The sequence below is a fragment of the Cyprinus carpio genome, chromosome B18 (genome assembly GCF_018340385.1).
Source record: "Cyprinus carpio isolate SPL01 chromosome B18, ASM1834038v1, whole genome shotgun sequence".
Taxonomy (NCBI): domain Eukaryota; kingdom Metazoa; phylum Chordata; class Actinopteri; order Cypriniformes; family Cyprinidae; genus Cyprinus; species Cyprinus carpio.
In genome coordinates this window covers 19128159-19148909 of record NC_056614.1, presented here as the reverse complement: position 1 = coordinate 19148909, position 20751 = coordinate 19128159, and the positions used below count along the sequence as shown (strand labels likewise).

Below are 20751 nucleotides of genomic sequence, written 5' to 3'. Positions count from 1 at the left end.
GTCACTATTCACATTACAGATTCACAAACCCTAACGTTAATTTTTATGATTTTAATTATTTTTTTTAAAAAGAAATGAATACTTTTGTTCAACAATGATGCATTAAATTGATCAAAAGTGACTGTTTTTCTGAAAATTTTATTCATCAAAAAATTCTGAAAAAAGCATCATGCTTAGTGCAACATTTTTAATACTGATAATAATAAGAAATGTTTCTGGGGGACCAAAATGATTTCTGAAGGATCATGTGACACTGAAGACTGGAGTAATGGCTGCTGAAAATTCAGCTTTGTATTTAAAGGAGTAAATTACTTTTTAAATATATAGAGAACCGTTATTTAAAATTATATTAATATTTACGATATTACAGTTTTTACTGTTTTTGATAAATACAAACTTTTGAACAGCACTGTACAGTATTATTCACATACAATAAACTATAAAAATGGACTAATATTATTTAATATATTATAAAATTATTATTAGTACACAATAATTATTATTATTTTTAGATTACATTCACATCATTGTGGATCCAAAGTTGCCATATTTCTGTTTGCTTGACAACAAGAGAGAAACACATAAGTATGAAATTCAGTTAATAATTTTTAAAGGACATGCAATTGAATGATGAAGGAGAGAGGGTTATGTAAATGCCTTTTATTAGAAATCAACTCAAAGGAAAGATGAGTCATACAAAGCTTACATTTATGGGTGTTTTTTTTTTTTCCTGTGCTGAAGCATCATGTTGCATCTCTTCCAAACACCAGACTGAAGGTCTCTTTAAAGCAACAGACTCTTTTAACACCTCAGGCAGCTCTCTTCCTGTTGGCAGTGTTCAAATCACTCAGTTGTTTTAATTTGGTTTACAAACTTCATTGACAAGGACTTAATGATAACAAACAGAGCTTTTTGGATTGATTGTCAGGCTTTACATTCGCTCAATTTTCACCTCGCCACAAATTTAAAATATGCAATAGACCTATATGTATATATATATAAAAAAAGGTTAAAGGCAATTTAACCTTGCATAAAGACCCTTGCATTGCATGAATCTGGAAGCAGTGACCTGCTGTTTGTCAGAGTACCCCTTCGAATCCCCCCAGTCCTTGACTGACTGCTGTTCACTGGCTGTATGAACTGTGACTTCAGTCCATAAGCCCGTCCAGCTTCGTCACTGCACACACCTATTATTTCTGACTGCTGTGTACACAGTGCTTTTGATTTTAAGTGCTCTAGTCTAGACAGTTCTTCAGGTAAAGCAGTAATGTATTCTATTATCTGATATGTTATATTTTAGAAATCATGTTTCATCTAAGAAATGTTAAAGAGTGTTGCTCCTGTGTATATTCTCATGAGTGTTTAGTATGGCTTATTAATAGACTAGAAATTATAAATAAAATCAGATTTGTAAGTCTTACAGTTAGAAACCAATATTTTACTTTATTTTACTATATTTTAATTTCTTAAAATTATGCATATAATATATACTGTTTCGCATAATAAAAAAATACAAATGAAAATATGAAATCAAATTTAATACATTATATTTTGCATAATTGTAAAATATTTTAATAATCCCAACATTAATTGAACAACAAGGAATTTTGTCTCAGGAACAATGAATGCACCTGAAGTCAGAAAAAAGTCAATTTGTGAATAATTGCATTTTAAGGTGTTTTTTTTTTTTTTTTGACTACGCAAAATGTAATGCCTAAAATGTCAGGTCTCATTTTGCGTCACCTACTGGTTTTATAGATAAAAATACTCAGTGGTAAAAGTAAAAAGTTAACTTCAACAAGTGAAAATTTTCAAACAGCCAATGTAGAAAAATACAATAATGCTAAAGGTTGCATAAAACTTTCCAAAATATTATAATATGGCAATACAAACGCAGACTCATTCGGCTGCTATGATAAAAGGTCACATGGCATAAAACTCCCATTGGGGCAGATATTGCAGCAACAGTTTCTTCACTAAAGGCACAAACACTCCCACGCTCCACAAGTTTACTTCTCCAGAGAAATCTCTTAGTGCCCTAAACTTTCTGCCAACTCTGGACAGAAGGAGATCCTGTCTGTAGCCCAGCGAAAAACACCTGGTACCTGTGCTTCCATATGAGGAAGGCCCCCACCAGGCAGACGATAGCCTGAGCCAGGTTCAGCACCATCTGCAGAAGGTAGTACATGGGTAGAGTGCTTACGATGGCACTGCAGTCTGTCACACCGCTGTAGGAGAAAGTACGGGCGATGGGATCCTCAGGGTCCAGGGTGCACATACAATGCTCCCCCATTTCCTTGCAGCTGTAGCTGTAAGTCAGGGCATAATGGTAGCACTGGAAGGTGATAACCACTGCGGAAATGACCAGCCCCATCGTGCACAGGAAGAAGTACAGGAGCTGGGCAGAAGTGAGAGAGCTGTTACAGTCATTTGTGATGATTAAGGCAAGGTGCTGGAAATCAGATTTAAATAGACTAAAATGCCTATTCTTGCTCATTTAAAACCAGCTCAATGTTCTACTTGATGACTCAGGAATGTTAGTGCCAATGTCAATTGGCCATTAAATATTTAAAATATGCCTAATTACAGAAACAGATGACCTGAAAATGTTGATTTTGACATTAGCACACTCACATCATACAGACCTAGTATTACTTTCTTTATGTGAAACACAAAAGGAGATATAGCCAGAACCCAGAACATTCACCATACAATAACAATTACTGATTTTAAATGTAAAGCTCCAAAAAAAGACAAGAAAGAGATTTTTTGTGAATGTGCAATGAAGTGTGTGGCTTCATGACAATGCGGGTCACATGACAATGACAGATGAAGTATGTCCGAATTTTCATTCATATTCAAGACATTCATGCTCATTCATATAGTGCTTTTTTTTACGCTCACAAAGTAACTACTTTCAAAATAAGCATACCGAGCATGCGATTTCGTACATAGCCATACTTAAATTAAATTAGCCATAATCCCAATTAGCCATTTTTTCGATTCAAATCATGATTCATCTAAGTTGTAAACGTGTCCAGAAAATTTTATTTGGAATACACTGTAAATCAATATAAAATCAAATCCCCTTAGCTCAGTCGTTCCCTGATAGCACACATACATCTCAGAGACATCTATTTGATGTGTTTGCTCATCTGAAATACATTTTCTGTCAGACTTTAAATAGACATTTAGAAAATGTCTTTAAGACGTTTATGATTTAAAATGTATGAAAAACTGACATTTTAAAGACATTTATCAGGTGTTTGTACACAGCAGATGCTTTCCAGATGAAGCGATTCATTGAAAACAACTGACTCAAAAGAACATTGCTAATTCTTTCGGAAGACTTGGAATATTGATATATGAGTAATATGCACTACTTTTATTATATGATGCATTTTGGATTTTGTGGAGATTTAAATCACCTTCCACTTTTGATGAATGGAAAAAATAAGCTGCATGGACATTCATATCCTTGTGTGTTTCACGTTTATTATAACAGTGGGTTGGAATGACTTGGACTGAGTAAATGATCATTATATGGTGACATAATTTTAATTTCTGGATGAATCATTCCTTTAAAATGCAAGAGAATTGCCGGTTGCTGGATACCTACTACATTTTTACCATAGAATCCCCTGCTCTCCGAGCTAAGTTGCACCTCTGCATGTTTTTAAAGTCCATTTGAAAAGCATTTACAGATGAAGTGCAAATGTAAATCTCAGTTCAACCAAAAAATGCATTCATTTTTTTTTCACCTTTACAATAAATTGAGCCGACGCTCTCTCATCAGGCACTCTGGTGATGCAGAAGAGGATGAATCCCAGCAGAGACACCACAATCATCTGCAAAACACAACGTAGAGTATTTTTATAAGTGCTGCAGTGATGACATTTTTTGTAGGCCAACCCAAAAATTAGCATCAACCTGATTCTTTTGACAAAAACCCAATAGGATTTGTGCATTGGCTTTTGAAATATTGCAGAAAATGAGCTCTGTGACAACCATTTAGGATTCTCTCACATTTTGTTCATCATGATAACCTTCACAAATGAACACAAAGTTTGAAGCCGAAATATAATCGCAAGAAGTAAAAACCCAAATTTTGTCTATAAACGAAACTACAGTCACCACAATCACATGACTTTTTGTCACCATCTCTAAAATTCGGACAACTCTTTCAGTCTTTATTTAAAAACATACTCTTTGAAGAGTTAGCAACCTCCTTTTTCAGAAATTAAAGCTTTAAAAAATCACAAGGGGTATTTCTAAAGTATTTTATGTCTTAGAATAAAACATGAAACTATCTTGAGCTTGTATTAACCGTCCCTGTTGGCATGGCAGCTTGTTTGAGCTGGTTTAAGTTAGTACTTAGTTGGTTATGAGCTGGTTAAGGTTGGTCATGTGCTGGTTTAAGCTGATCCTGAGCAGGAGTTAGTTGCTTAACCAGCTTAGCAGCAGCGCATGGCAAGCTTAAACCAGCTCATAACCAGCTTATAACTAAGTACCATCTTAAACCAGCTCAAACCAGCTGCCATGCTTCAAAACAATAGGGACAGACCTTATTTCAGGCATTTAACAACAACAACAAAAAAAAACCCTTTAACATTTCATTATGATGAAACCAGAAGTGCTAAAATGCTAACTTTTTGTTAGCAGTGTCCCTGCAGCAATCTATAGACCTGTTATCTTTTACACCCTAAATGTACAATATATAAACTAATCATACATGCTAATCAAGTTTTAATAGGCCGTTTGGAGGGTGATCACCATGATCATGTGCATCTCAGAGTCTGTTGTTGCAAAATGTTGCCATTGTTGTCATGAACACATACCAGTGTACCGGGTTGCTCTAATCTTATTTGCAGTGCAGCAGACCTCCTAAGTTCTCTGCGTCTGCCAGGCTTGTTATGAGCCAACCATAACCCTTATTGTAATCAGCATTGTGAAACTCAGCATTGAGTTGTCATCTGATAATATATTGACTGCCGTTGCAAATCGAATAGCTTGACCCCCCACCCTCCAAGATATCTTTATCTTTCACGCATTTTATCTCACTCTTTTCTTCTCTGTCTCTCTCTGTGTTTTCCCCGCTCTTTTTCTCAGCGTGATTGGAGTCTTGTGACTAACGTGTGGTATCTAATTTGATTGTTTTTCCCAGGATCTGAGGCAGAGAAGTCTTGGTGACCTCAGCGTTTTTTCTCCAGGAACAGCAGCACTGGTCTCGTGAGGCCTGAACTTGAGATACCAGAGCACACAGACAGCGAGGTTTTCTGATCTACCTTATCGCTTTAATAGGTGCGTCCATTAATTTAAATGAGTATCTAACTAGTAACAAAAAACAGGTTTATTTTTATTAACTAACATTAGCAAAGAATATTAAATACTATACCGTATGCATTGCTCATTGCTCAAAATTAATTCATGCATCAACTAACATTAACAAATGGGACATTATTGTAAAGTGTTACTGCAAAGGTTTGTCGAGACAAAACCTGAATGTTTGCTTGACACAGACTTGTTCAAAGGTTTTGAACAGGTTATTACACATATAAAAATACTGCATTATCGATATCGGACAAGGCTGTTGAGCAATATTATACAAAGATTCTCTTTTTCACTTTAGCAGCTTGTGTTCTTTTAATTAGCACAGGTATTTGTACTTCTTTTAGTAAGTGACTGACCATAGGCCTCAATGATCTGAGCTTCTGCATGATTATGTTTTGAAACAAAAAAACATTGTTTGTTGAAATTTAAGCAATGTTCACTGAAAAGCTGAGGTGCATATTATTAAGGCCTATGACCAATAAATTCCAAATAGAAGAGAAAACAGATTGGATTCAAGATTTGGTGATGATATAGCATAATGAGAGACTCACAAGCAATTTGTAAAAGTACAGTTATTTTTTGGCTGGCAATGCCAATTTAGGATTAACAAGTAATGTTATTTCTGTAAATACATAGAAAGAAAAAAAAGCAGATGCATGCAATGTTATCCTCGTGCATGTTTCAGCCCTGTTTTGTTGTCATACGGCCTTCGTGACTGGACATGCATGTCTGCACAGAGGGATGGCTTTCAATCTTTTGAAGATTTGTTTTCTATTTATAAAGGTACAGTTTGATCTAACTCTCCAGTGATTCTCAAACAAACATACAGCTGTAGCATTTCAAGTAGTATTTTAATCTAAGGAATCTGTGTTGTTTTTAAACTTTAAATCTATTTTTCATTACAGGCTTCTGCAACTGGATACTTAAAAATCACAGCTGAACAAAATCCACTGTGATTAGCATATGAGCTTATGTTCTTTTCCAGATTTGCAACATGACACCCTCAGTGATGATTCTCATAACAGCTTTAAAAACTTATGAGTCTCTTTATAAATGTATTCATTGTTCTCACTTATATGTTATTTTTGGACATACATGCATGCTCTCTGTAACATTGTTATGTATGCTTATGTACAGTATGGCAGTGTGGCCGATGGATCTGATATGAGACGGCCTCATGCATGGCCCCAAAAGAGTAAACAAGGCATGCTGGGAGTTGAGGGAGAAGCAAAAGGAAGCTTACAATGATGCCGGCCCAATGGGGCGTCTCCCTGGCCAGCAGAGAGGAGCTAATGGCAACCATGAGGAAGGCCACAGCAGCTACTGCGATGCCCAGCAATAGCTGTAACAGAGCGACCAGCAAAGGAAAGCGGCAGCCACAACATTTTTGGGCTTCCTCCAGCACTGGGCCTCCAGTTTCTGCTCGTCCCTTCTTCTCCTTGCTTGCGTTTGCGCTGCCTCCTCCAGCCGACCCCATCGGACTCGTCCCCGACCCCATAATTCCTCCCGCCTCGTGCTGAGATTCTTAATCTATCTTTGAGGCCGACTGGACGTTCTTGCACTCGCCCTCTGTCTGTTTATCCTTCCTTTTCTTTCTCGCCTGCCGTTTCTTTTGCTTTCTTTAGCTGGACTGTTCCCTTGCCCTGCCCTTCCCCTCCCTCCTCACTGGAGGCTTCGCTCCCTACGCGATCCCTGCTTTTCGGAATCAGAAAGGACTCTGAACTAATATGGAAAACATTTGGAGCAGATTCCACAAGAGCCACATATAGAGCACAGAAGAGGAGACGGAAAGGAGGGAGGGTTGGAAAGGGGAGGGAAGACATAAAGGGGGACTCCAACACACGACAGCTACTAGTCTCCCTGAAAACTAAACAGGAAACAGGGATCTTACAGAGCAGAAACAATTCTTGTCTCTGGCAAACATGTGGGCGAGTGCTCGAGTCCTGCCAACCTCCTGCAACACACTGAGTAATCTATTCATAACAGCCTGGAGTCAGTCACATGATTTTGATGAAGTTACGTGACCTGTGGGCATGTGAGCGGGTTACAGTTAATCTCTTATGAATATTATGAGAGAGTGCAAGATATGCTACGTGTTCATTTCATTTTGTGTTAATTATGGAGAGTCATTAACTACATGCAGGGCATGTTTCTTATAATGAATATGTCTGTATTCACCTAGACCTTTTGTAAAACTTGATTTATATTTTTTTTATATGCTGGAAAAACTCTGATTTATAATCTTATGATGGTTTCATCTGCTAAAGCCTTCTGAAGGACGGATATTGGTGGAATGTGGTCTATTTTTCAGCCAGACTATATTGAGAGCTTATTCTATGTGCTTTTGTGTTATGTCACACCTCGTTTCAGATGGCATGTGTAGGCAAATCAATCTCAGTACATTTAGATGTTAGTTTAAGCTAAACATGCTGCACAGAAATGTTCACATTATAATGCTACAAATAAATTATTTGTCATAAAACATCACAAATATTTTCTTAGCAGTTTGTTGATATACGTAAAAAAAAAAAATTATACAGTTAATTTGTTACAATCTAGCAGGCAAAGTATTAGCAAATCTTTAAAAATATGTTGTCCATTTAAAAATATATTGAGGAAATGTGAACACTTTGCAGGTACAATCAAATATTCATAGAGATTACTAATAAAATATGACTGCATCTAGTAATAAAATATTAATAAAATAATAATAATAATTTATAATATTAATAATAATAATAACACATTGACATGGCATAAGTTTTCCCCAAAGATATAAATTACTAGCCTAGATATATAGTAGACATGATAAATAATAGGATAGCATGGTTTTGAAAATGCATTTAGCCAAGTTAATAAATGTGTCTGAAAATGTTTGTTTACTTAGTTTGCAGACTTTTAGGGATGTCCTAAATTGGAAAGAAAATAAAACATAAAATAATGTTTGTTTTTTATGCCAAAAAAGTTGGCTTAGACTGTAATAATTCTAACTGGTTTTATGCAAATGAAATAAATGCCTAAGACATATCCTCATTAAGATTAAATACTTGTAGGCTATCCTGGTATTTCACATTTAGATGTGTAGGCTAGGTGTTATCCTTGAGAGCTCAAAAACAATTATATTAACGCGTCTGAGCGATATGCTGTGGGTTTTATTTTTCAGCGTCTCTTCAGCAATAAACTGACAACTTTCAAGCCTATTTAATTCCCAGACTCTAGAGCTGGTGCAGTTTACACGTGAGTCAGCGCGCGTGCGCGGTAGTCGCCACGCGCAGACTGAGTGCGCGAGAGTGTCAGTTCAGGCGAGCGCACACACATCCTCATTCAGAGGTGCTGCGCGAGACCGGACACAACGCACTGACGCTCCGCAGATACTGGATTAACAAACCTGACTGTAAAAGAAGCACACAAGAAAGTGGGACAAAGTTATGGACGAAAGAATACCGAGAATGCAGGGCAGACAGTTCCTGGATCACGCGGATTTCTTGGGGTAATTTTTATGTTTGGCTGTTTTTTGTTTTTAATAAACGCAACTAATGTTACGTTTTTTAAATGCGTGAGGTTGTTGACGAAATGAATAGATTTGCATTTTTTTTTTTTTAAATTGGGTTTTCTTTTTTTAGGGTTGAATATTCGTCTCTCTACATGTGCAAATCCAAAAGAGGGGTGAAGAGAGAGGAAGGAAAGGTAAGCAAACTGTGGACCCGTGATGAAAACGTGATGTCCTTTAAGTTCACGTAACACTTGTGTCGCAAGTCCTTAATAATCCGTGTGATAATTATTACTTTAAGAACTTTTTGCTATGGCTAATACTTTTTATTCGCAGGACGCGTATAAGTTACCACACAGACTGATCGAGAAAAAGAGGAGGGACCGAATAAATGAATGTATTGGGCAGCTGAAAGATTTATTACCGGAACATCTGAAACTTACGGTAATATAAGTCAACAGAATTTTGTTTGGTCTTGTTAAAATGTGTTTTGTAATTTTAAACCCGTGTAAGGAAAGCAAGAAAGTAGGGAAATCCGATAAATGTTCGTATTGTCTTACAGACTCTAGGTCACTTGGAAAAAGCGGTAGTTCTTGAGTTGACGCTGAAGCATCTGAACGCTTTGACAGCTGTCACAGAGCAACAGCACCAGAAGATCATCGCTTTGCAGAACGGTAAATTACATAATGTGCAACCCACACAATGCAATCAGAGAAACATCAATACCACATCATGTAAAACTATAAATGGAGCTTAAAGTACAGCGATTTAACTAAAATAGCTGCACATAGCTGCAATTATGTATATACTTTTTTATATCAATTATTCTTATCTGTTAAGTCTTCTTATAGACCATTTTTTTTTGTTGCATGTGTTAATATATCTTTCTAGATTTATTAATATCTATCTATCTATCTATCTATCTATCTATCTTGGTTTAATAAAAAAAATATATTTATGTTCTATATATTCCTGTCTTAAACAATCTACACCATATATATGCTGATTATGTTTATTTTTAATATCTATCTATCTATCTGTATGTATGTCTGTATTTCTGTCTGTTTTTTATGACAGGAGTTTTGTCTCTCTTTTATGACAGGGGAGCGGTCGTTGAAGTCCTCCCTCCAGGCTGACTTAGACACGTTTCACTCAGGCTTTCAAGCATGTGCCAAAGAAGTCCTGCAGTATCTGAACAAGGTGGAGAACTGGACGGCGCGCGAGCAGATGTGCACGCGACTCATCAACCACTTACACAAAGTTTCCGCGCAGTTCCAGCCCGGCGCAGGGATCCTGCAGCGGCCGTTGCCGGGCAACGATCCAGATCGGGACGCGCAGAGAGATACTCAAGCCAACTGTGTCCCTGTCATCCAGAGGACTCAGAACCTCGAGCTTAATGAGAACGACACGGACACCGACAGTGGATACGGAGGAGAGGCAGAGAAAGGTGATGGCAAATGCGATAAAGGTTGTGACACGGCCAAAGGAGTTAAGATCAAGCAGGAGTTTGGAGATGAACGTGTCACCAAAAAAGCCAAAATGAACTGGTCCACGAATGGTGCGTCAGAGTCCACCAATACCCGGCCGGACGTGGCATTGATGAACTCTTTAATGGGAATGGCGGGTGTTGGTGGACAACAGACTCCCTTTTGCATGCCATTTTACTTCATAAACCCGTCTGCAGCAGCATCGTACATGCCTTTGTTTGATAAAAGTCATTTGGAGAAGTTGGTGTATCCAGCAGCAGCAGCAGCGGCGCTGACCACCCCATTCCCGTGGCTTTACCCCGGGATTCCCACTCACGCCTCTGCTGCAGCCGCGGCCGCCGCTGCCATCGCTTTCCCCAATGCACCCGCCGATAAAACCTCTGGATTTAATGCAGCATCCTTAAAAGATGACGAGCCGCCGTCTCCCGATGATGACCTGTCCAACGAGGCTGACCTGACCTCTTCTGTGTCTGGGGATCATCATGGCTCAGAGAATGATGCCATTCATCAGCCCCAAAGAAATGAAAATGATGGTACATAAAGCTGATCTTTTGAGTGCACACTAGTTTGCTTGTAAAATTGCTATTTATCTGTTTATCCTAATTTAATTGTCATTGAGTATTTACTATAGTGTTTCTATGGATTTCCAAGCAAAGGCTATTCATTTATTTGTTTTTTGTTTTTTACTTTTTTTTAGCATTATTATTATGAGGACTCAAAATTAAAAAAAAAAAAATTTGGTTTATCTTTTTTTTAGGGGAGAATGGGGGACATTGTAACAGCCAGTGCCTTTTGCACTGATTCCTTGAGATATTTGAATGAAAATCCAATTGACAGCAATTTTTATGTCTCGCCATTCAATGGCGTATTAGTATTGACCGAAAATGTGTGAAATCTCAGACTTTGCTCTTGTTTTTTTTTTTTGTTGTTGTCTTTTTTCATTTTTGATGAAGAATCTTAGTTTAGTACAGTACATATTAACTTCTTTAAGCTAACGAACGGCGCTTATCCTAGCGGAACGTTCCATTCAAAGATTTGGAAGTCACATATTGGACTCTTGGATGTAATGTTTGATATTGACCTCAAGCAGGCTGGTGTGACTGCTGCAGTATTTGTCACATATATAACTTTCTATCATAGTACAACTGGATTTCGGTTGTATCTTGCTCTTTTCAAAGTTCAGTGCTTGAAAGAGTTACCTACATACCTCAACATAGCGTAGTGTTTGGGCCAGGACTCATTTCTTAGAGGTGCTCCTCTGGTAGGGGTGGTGACGAAATGTTTCGAGCGATTTTAATTGGACAAATGGTGTAAGCGAAAACCCTCTGATGTAATGTTACAGCAGTCCCCGTCTCTCTCTCCCTCTCCTGAATAATTAGTCTGAATCTCTTATGAAGGAAACCAGCACTCCAGATCAGAATGGCAGGACCAATCACCTGTCAATCATCACTGAGAGTGCTTTGCCAACAATCTGACATCATTGTCCTGTGTCACCTCTAGCAAAAATGTACAAGGTATAATAGCACCTTATGGAACTTTGATATTGAATGTAATCTGTGTTCTTTTGGTAGATATAAAAGTTTGTACTGTATATATTCTGATAAAAGTAGTTATTTAATCCAGAGGTAAAGTGCACTTTTTCTTGCCTTCTCAGTTTCCTATAACACAATCCTCACTCTTCGTTTTTAAGCCAATGCCCTTTGAACTCAAACTATGATATGCTTTTCTTAAGGAAATCTTCTTAAATACAAGGCAAGTGTTGGAATATATGTATCTATAAATGTATGACATCATAATACTCTTGAGCTGGTATATTCAAACATGTGAGCTGGCTCATTTTAGTCTGAGACAGCTGTTGAAATGTATGTAAGGTAAAACCTTTAAAAAGATGTGATTATATCAGATGTGTTTAGTCTTGTTTAATGTTGTGGAGCACTGTAAAACATGACATGAATAAACATTTAAATGGACCTTTTAGATTGGATAGATCTTAACAATCAGGAGATCATGGAAGTTTTATTGAATGTGTTTGTTTTTTAGACCTGGGTTTATGAATGCATAGGAACAGTGATGTACCAGCTGCCATTTATTTCTGCATTGTAACACATTTCATGGGCCCTATATTGTCTTTGCCTCAACTGTCATTTGCCTAAAAAGTGGCATGTGGATGTATATAATTTGTGAATATGCTGTATGTTTAATGTTCATGTTGTAGAAGAAATCTATGGATTTTTTTAAAAGGATAAACTGAGCGACTGCTGCACATTTCCTTAATGCTTTACACATTTGCTGTTTGAAATTATGCAGCTCAGTTGTCAAATAAACATAAGCTCATATGAACAAAATGCTATCACCCCCTCATTTATTGCAGCACCCAAATGCACATGATAGTTATTCAGTACACCGTAAAACACTTAAACAGGCTGACAGAATCATTCAGACTTCATTACAGGTCAAAGTACGCATGTGACACTCAGTCCATTAGAGTGTTATTTTCAATGCGAACCACCCAGAAACACCCACTTACCTACAGCTGACATGTAAACAGATTTGATGCATAATGAAACATTAACAAAGGCAGCTAAGAAAAATAAAAAAACAGATACTCTAAATACTTCTAAGGAGTCTTCAATATCATTTTGATCAATAAATGTTTCTAAAAAAGTATCCTGTGATGAATTCAACTGTGGCAATTTATTATTTATTTACTGTCATTAATCAAAATGTCAATAAAATTGACTTGATAGGCAAAAAAAAAGAGTCCTTTTATAGATTTAATGAGTTTAGGTTTTGAAGTTGTTTTTTAGTCAAATAAGTAAGTTTGAAAATCAGCTGACATGAGATTCATAACGTTGGAATGTAAAAACAACCAAAGTTACCACAATTCACATGATGTGAGTCCCTGGATATTATTATGAATGTTATTTGTAAAATAAGCATTATTACTCATAAAGTAGGTGTCTGTAAATCATAGCTTGTTGGAAAGCAGGGACTCGGCTACTAAATGCTTATGTAAACATTTAGCTATAGATTTAACAACAGTGTGTCTTATGTAATAGAGTGAGTTGTGATAAATAATGTTATTCCGGTGGTAGCAATTAACTGGAAAGAGTGCAACTTAGTTAGGCTACTTCAGGACACCCATGTTGGGGACGTGGAAAGTGATAAGGGGGCATTTGGTTTTATATTTCAGCATTCAGTTATGCTGAGCAAGTTAAAGAACACAAACTCTTGCAAATTTGTAGATTCTGCTATTCGGACAGACCCTCATCACGTTCTCAGACTGCAGTGAGAACATAATCGAGGTCACACTGACATCTAGTGGTAAAACGGCGAAGTCACATGTAATTTATAGCTTTTAGTTTCAAATACGAATGAATGAATTGTGCTGTCCTTAGTAATTAACTAAGAAAATCTTGGAAAGCATGTAGTCAGGGCTCTGAGAAAATCGCTTTGTTACTTTCGTCCCCGCTCTCCCCTACATTTGTTTATAGTTAGACGTATTTTTTTCAATAGATCTTCACTGTATAAGTATGTAAAAGATCTACATTGATGTCTGTTTCGATTTTATTTCAATATTTATTGTTATTTATCAATTTAATAATACAAATATAAAATATAAATAATTAAATCACTTTTAAATAGATAAATTAATAGACATTTACATTATTTTTATTTAATTCATGTTATAAAATATCGTTTTTGACTGTTTAATTAATGTTTTTAAATGCAGTTAAACAAAACAATCAAATAGCAATATAATAAATAATTTAAGATGTACATTTTAAATGCAATTTAGGAGTTTAATAAATATTAAATTACATTAAATAAACAAGGTCTATTAATTTGTCCATCAAAAAAGTGATTTTTTTTTTATTGCTAAACTGATAACTTATTCCTTAATTTTTATTTTAAGTGTCTCTCCTAGTCCTCCATAGTTTTAGCCTATGCAATATGTATGTAAATTGTATAATTACATTTAAGGTTAAGTTAATTAAAATTATCAGGACCAGTGTCAACCAAGTCAGCACCATTTCATTCCAAATGAATCTTTAATAGAAATAGAAATATTTTAGTTGTATTTAGCAATGTGTATTAATAGCCTATATATAGGCCTATCCTGAGATATTTAATTTGCTCCTATTTTTAGACTATACTACATATATTTAAAAATTGGATTAAATTAAAAATGATTTATTTACATTTATTACATACACAGCGTAATTAGATTAATTACCAATAATCTAATAAATCCTCAGAACATTTATTCACCCGCTGATTGCGCAGAAACCAGCGCAGCCTTGACGTTCTTCAAAGCCTCATCACATGACTGTGAGCAAAAGTTGCTCAGCAGCACCCTCGCGTCAGCTGACTGCAGCCGTTTGTCCTACATATCAGATCACACAACAACACATCGATACTACTTCTCAGATGCGTTAACAGGTACCGACGGCTCGCCAAAATGAGAATCGCCTGTCTGCTGCTAGCTGCTGCCTTTTTCTGGACGTCCGACGCAATTGTACGGTAAGGTCGAACAAACAAATTTAACAATAACAACAACAACGGCAACACAATCCGATCATTAGAGCTTAACCACACAGTGTGATCTTTCTTGGTCTTTCACGTGGGTTGTATATTGTAGTCTAGACTGTTTTAATATAATTTTATCCAGCAATTTAAACAAATAATAGCTTAGTGCGTTTTCTAACTGTATATATTTTTAAACGTATAAAAACGCTGTATAGGTAAGCAGCTTCGCAGGTTTTGAGACACAGCCCTTGTGTCCAACAATACAAACACACATAGCTTGTGACAGAACCTAAGAGCTGTTTATAAATCAGTATGAAGGGCCCTTTAAAATTCAACCTTTAGAAATCCAGTTTAGTGCCCTTACGCTGATAGATTTCACCTCAGCTGGCTCACAAACACGTGGATATATGTGTGTGTGTATATATATATATATATATATATATATATATATATATATATATATATATATATATATATATATAAAGTAACACAAGGTCATTTATTACTTTTAGTCCTTATGGTGGAAGCCCTTTGTTTCATTCTTGCTTTTGTTTTGAATGTTAGAAACTGACCTGATTTGTCTGTCTGCAATGAGTGCATAATTAAATCAAGTAATACATTTAAAAAAATTAATAATCTCCAAATATTTTACAGCAGCACATCTTTTCATATACATGCAATGAGTGCATAATTAAATCAAGTAATTCATTTAAAGAATTTATTTATCTCTATATTGTTGCAATTATGTATAGTCTGCAATTGACAACATTTTTACCCAGCTTACATGGTTTAGTCTTTTCCCAACACATTTCAAATCAAATGACATTGCATTGTCTATAAATATAAAATAGAACTTGAGTTCATCATAATAAAGTGGGTGGAAATGAACTTTGACTCAATTTTAGAATGAGAATGAGAATTTTCTGCAGGTGGTTTGGTTATGCCTGTAAGATAAATGCACTGTGCACACTTTGTTGATGTTTCTGTGTCTGTTTTTCTCTCCAGGATTCCTCTACAGAAGTTTCGCTCTATCAGACGCACAATGAGTGACTCTGGCAGAGCTGTAGAGGAGCTTGTGGCCAGTTCTGCATCCTTGAAATACAACCTGGGCTTCCCAGCAAGTAATGGTCCTACTCCAGAAACTCTGAAGAACTACCTTGATGTGAGTACTTGTTGTAAATGTCATTTCCTGTGTAGGGTGATCGTGGTTTGTGGTTTGTAATACACATTGATCTAGCACACACTGAATTACAGCAAAAGGCCCCTAATCATTTACCAAACATCATTTATCATTTATTTTTTTTCTCAGATGATCTCTAATTTGGGCATGCTAGTATAGTAAATCAGTTAATTTGCTGTCAGAGGCACGTGAATGTCTGTGCTCTTTTAGACCGCAGAGATTACACAAAGCTGGGTACATCCAGGAAGTTGCAAAAGTGAGGACAAGCAGTTGTTATAGTTTAACATACTATCCTTTTGCTTTATCATGTCATGCGATTAATAAATTCCACTATGTCGGCAAGTTGAAATGTGACTGACGGTAGGAAAAAGTGAACTTAAACCTGTTCTGTTATTCAGCAAAAAAAAAAAAAATGTTGCTTGTCTGTTTCCTGTCATGAGATTGTTCGTCATGCTTCTGAAACAATGCCTCTACCAAAGCAGGCCACAACAACTCTTTGGCAATAAGCAGCTGATATTATTGCCAGTCGTAGTTTTGTAAACAAGCTTAGGTAATTGATGCAAATTCTTTGGGCTGAAAGATGTCATTAATTTTTGCATGATATACATTATGACTTAAGAAAAGGATTTGTCTTATTTTCTTTCTTTCTTGTTCTTTTTTTAATCTTTTGAAGTCAATTAATGTTACAAAATGTTACATTTGTTGCCGTTAGTTTGTGACATTTTATTGCGTATAAAAAAAATAAAAAAAATTCTGAGATTTGAGTTCACGTTGAAACCAAAATCTCCATAACCAGCAATATTTGTAGACATAAGACCTAGTAATTCTAGACTTGTGAGAAAAAGTTTTAGACCGTCTGTTATAGTGCTGAATTTTGAATGATTCGAGGGTTTTGTTACAGGCTCAGTACTATGGAGAGATCGGTCTTGGCACTCCTGTCCAGACCTTCACTGTGGTGTTTGACACGGGATCCTCCAACCTGTGGGTGCCCTCAGTCCACTGTTCCCTGACTGACATTGCCTGCTGTAAGTCTTAAGATCTTTGAAATTATTAACTGTATACACACTCACACACACTTTCATTTTGAGGTATGGTATTTATATGAAGTTAATCATGGTCTAGTGCCAATAAACAATCAAAAATACAATAACAACAAATTTTTATCATTTATTGGCATTAGACCATGATTAACTTCATGAAAATTCTTCAAAAGAATTCTTTATAAAACAAGATGACGAAAAGGCCAAATGTTTGTGGCTTGTTTGTAGCATGTTTGTTCCTGTTATCATGTCAGTGATTGTATCTCACTCTTTCAGACTAGTTAGGTGCATTTAACTCTTGCAGTTATAGAGTCTTGCCTCAGTGACAATGTATAATAATTGGTGTGAATAATTGGTTATTTTTGTATGTTTAGTCAAATAATGATGTACTATGTATACTTTTTATGTAACACTCTTTAGAAATGAAGTTTTACCATAAAAACAGCCTGAGTGCCTATACTTAATATATAATTGAAAACATTTAAACACACAAATCTAGATTTAAATATTAAATTTAGATTTAAACCATTATTAAATTAAGTGCTGTTCTTCTGCTAGAGGATAAAGGCCCTGGCTTGTAAAGTTAGGTTAATAATTGGTCTCTGTGAATGTTACGTAAAGTAGTTATATCAGCATGATCCATACTTTTAATTTATTTTTTATTATAATATTTTTAAACCCTGTAGTGCTTCATCACAAGTACAATGGGGGCAAGTCAAGCACCTATGTGAAGAACGGGACTGAATTTTCCATACAGTATGGTTCTGGAAGCTTGTCTGGTTATCTCAGCCAGGACACATGCACGGTAAGAAGCAACAAGGAACAAGTCTATTTTATTTTTTTTGGTTTTGTCACCTCAAATGGTGAAAGAAACCGATCTGTTACTTCTCTGTTAGATTGGGGACATTGTGGTTGAGAAGCAGATATTTGGAGAAGCTATCAAACAGCCAGGAGTGGCCTTCATCGCAGCCAAGTTTGATGGTATTCTCGGCATGGCTTATCCTCGCATCTCTGTGGATGGGGTTCCTCCTGTTTTTGACATGATGATGAGCCAGAAGAAAGTGGAGAAAAATATTTTCTCTTTCTATCTGAACAGGTACAGACATTTATTTAGGTCATCTGCATCTGTGTCAGGATTTTATGAAATAAATAATTACATGACGTTCTATCACAAACATGCATTATATGCAGTTGTAACATTCAGGCCTGATTGTTGTGGATGACCCCGTTTTATTTTTTCCGACAGAAACCCTGACACTCAACCTGGTGGTGAGTTGCTCCTTGGAGGCACAGATCCTAAATATTACACTGGAGACTTTAACTACGTGGCCATCAGCAGACAGGCCTATTGGCAGATTCACATGGATGGGTGAGAGATTTTTGTGCCCTTGTACTGTGTGGTCATCTTATTTATTTATACAAATATATGTTTAGAAATCAAAGTTAGGAAACGGAGTTAATTTTAAGGCAAGAAAGTGTCTCATTTCAAATGATTTACTGCTGTTTCAGCCTTTTTATTATGCAGTGCTATTTTACTCAAATGCATTAAAGTTTTTGATGCTCTATTTAGTTTTAGTTAATAGATCTAACATAAAAGCTGCATCTTTTTTGAAAATGCTAACTTTTAAAATATAACAGCTTGTAAATGCAACATTAATTTTTTCACACAAAAATTGCAGTGCCTTTGAAACCCGGTTTATGTTCATTTAATCTGAAAAATGGAAGGCATGCATGCATATGTAATATGTTATGAAGTATTCTGGTCTGTCATGTGAGAGGCAAGAATCTTACCACTGAACCACCAATGCAGAAGATCCCTGTAATGATAATCTAGTGTTGACAGTGCTCTGTGTTTATGTGTGTGTGTGTAGCATGAGCGTCGGCAGTGAGTTGACTCTGTGTAAAGGAGGATGTGAAGCCATCGTGGACACTGGAACGTCTCTGATCACCGGCCCAGCTGCTGAAGTCAAAGCCCTGCAGAAGGCTATTGGTGCAATCCCTCTGATTCAGGGAGAGGTACTACAACTTTAAATCTTTATATAATTATCATCACTGAAGCATTGTGACCTAAATAGATATCTATTAATGTGAAATTCTAATCAAATATTATATCATTTCTTTAAATTAAATTAAACAAATATACAGTACCATTTTCTGTTAAAGTTTGGGGCCAATTTTTTTTAAATGTAGTAAATATGGTAAGGATAGAAGTACTGTGAAATATTATTACATTTTAAAATTACTCTTTTTTTTAAAATTTAAAAATCTATTTTAATATTCTTGTGGTGACAAAGCAGCCATTACTTTTCAGTGTCACATGATCCTTCATAAATCACCAAATGCTGATTTGGTGCTCAAATGATTTTTTTTTTATTACAGTGATACATTTTTTGATAAATAGAATGTTCAAAAGTGTAGCATTTATTATTATTATTTAAAATCTTTTGTAACATTTAAAATTGTCTTAACTCCCATTGTTCAATGCAAAGCAACCTTTCGGAATGAAATAATAAATTTTTTATCTTACTGATCTTAAAATGAACTCTTTATGTATTTATTACAAGACTGGTCAACAAAGTATGCATTCTTGGTGTGTTGTTATTAATGGCAACTTATTTATTTAAATGTATAATGGTTGATAATGTTCTCTAATTAAACCTGTTTTCTCTGTAGTATATGGTGGACTGTAAGAAAGTGCCCACACTCCCCACCATCTCATTCGTCCTGGGTGGAAAGACTTACTCACTGACTGGAGAACAGTACATACTCAAGGTCAGTCCTAGTATGTGCTGTTGCTTTGATGCAGCACTTTGCATCAGTGGAGCTGTGAAATCGAGGTGTTGTTTGTGAAAAGGGCGTGCATGAGTCAGAATATATATAAAAAAAAAAAAAACATGTACCTAGAGTTTGTTTTCTTGTAAATCACATGCAGCTAGCCAGTATTGGGAAAGCAAAACACTAAAGGGATTTTTGCTAATCACAACAACATTCTAAAGATGGTACCTCTCTCTGTTTGTTTGTTTGTATGTGTTTACAGGAAAGCCAGGGAGGAAAGGAGATCTGTCTAAGTGGATTCATGGGCCTGGATATCCCACCCCCTGCTGGACCCCTGTGGATTCTGGGTGATGTGTTCATTGGGCAGTACTACACTGTGTTTGATCGGGAGAACAACCGAGTGGGCTTTGCTAAGTCAGTATAAGCCCAACCGTAGACCTTTACACTTAAGATGTGTCATGAGAGTAATAAGAAATCTAGGAACATCATCTCTACTTAAAAATGGTATGATTGTTGTTTGCACTGCTTTTAGCTTTCAGTGTTTTCGTTTTAAAGAAGCATGTGGAGATGAAATGATTCAGGGAAAAGTCAAAAAGATGACAAGTTACACTCATTTGCTTTATAGCAGAGGCTTATTTGAATATGTGATTAACTAGGTTTTAACATATTTTATTTTATATTTGTCATGTCATTGATTTTAGACACTACCTGTTTTAAGATTTTTATTGTTGAAAATGACCATCCAATGACTGAACAAATCAACATCAGACAATATGCAAAAAAAATTTTAAAAACACCCACCTATTTTTAAAAACATATATATTTTTAAAAAGATACACAATATATATTTACACTATAATATATAATAATATAAAATAGATTTAACTAAGTATTTTTTTTTTTTTAATTGTTTTTTCA

The 20751-nt window shown here is 35.8% G+C and overlaps 3 protein-coding genes across 3 annotated transcripts; 2 read left to right on the top strand and 1 right to left on the bottom strand.

Annotated features, from left to right (window-relative positions):
* Window positions 1–645: 645 nt before the first annotated feature.
* Window positions 646–7079, bottom strand: LOC109081621 (sarcospan-like). Its single transcript, XM_042744219.1, has 3 exons — window positions 6575–7079; window positions 3762–3848; window positions 646–2398 (listed from the first exon to the last, which is right to left on the bottom strand). The coding sequence occupies exons 1-3, from the start codon at window positions 6827–6829 to the stop codon at window positions 2039–2041; spliced, it is 702 nt and encodes a 233-aa protein (XP_042600153.1). The 5' UTR covers window positions 6830–7079; the 3' UTR covers window positions 646–2038.
* A 1489-nt stretch (window positions 7080–8568) lies between these two features.
* On the top strand, window positions 8569–12653 carry LOC109105682 (class E basic helix-loop-helix protein 41-like). Its single transcript, XM_019118948.2, has 5 exons — window positions 8569–8821; window positions 8955–9018; window positions 9158–9265; window positions 9384–9495; window positions 9924–12653. Exons 1-5 carry the CDS (start codon window positions 8760–8762, stop codon window positions 10847–10849), a joined length of 1272 nt encoding a protein of 423 aa, XP_018974493.1. The 5' UTR covers window positions 8569–8759; the 3' UTR covers window positions 10850–12653.
* A 1991-nt stretch (window positions 12654–14644) lies between these two features.
* LOC109105685 (cathepsin D) lies at window positions 14645–20625 on the top strand. Its single transcript, XM_019118951.2, has 9 exons — window positions 14645–14832; window positions 15844–16000; window positions 16920–17043; window positions 17745–17863; window positions 17955–18154; window positions 18305–18427; window positions 18930–19074; window positions 19732–19830; window positions 20096–20625. The coding sequence occupies exons 1-9, from the start codon at window positions 14771–14773 to the stop codon at window positions 20255–20257; spliced, it is 1191 nt and encodes a 396-aa protein (XP_018974496.1). The 5' UTR covers window positions 14645–14770; the 3' UTR covers window positions 20258–20625.
* The last annotated feature ends 126 nt before the right edge of the window (window positions 20626–20751 follow it).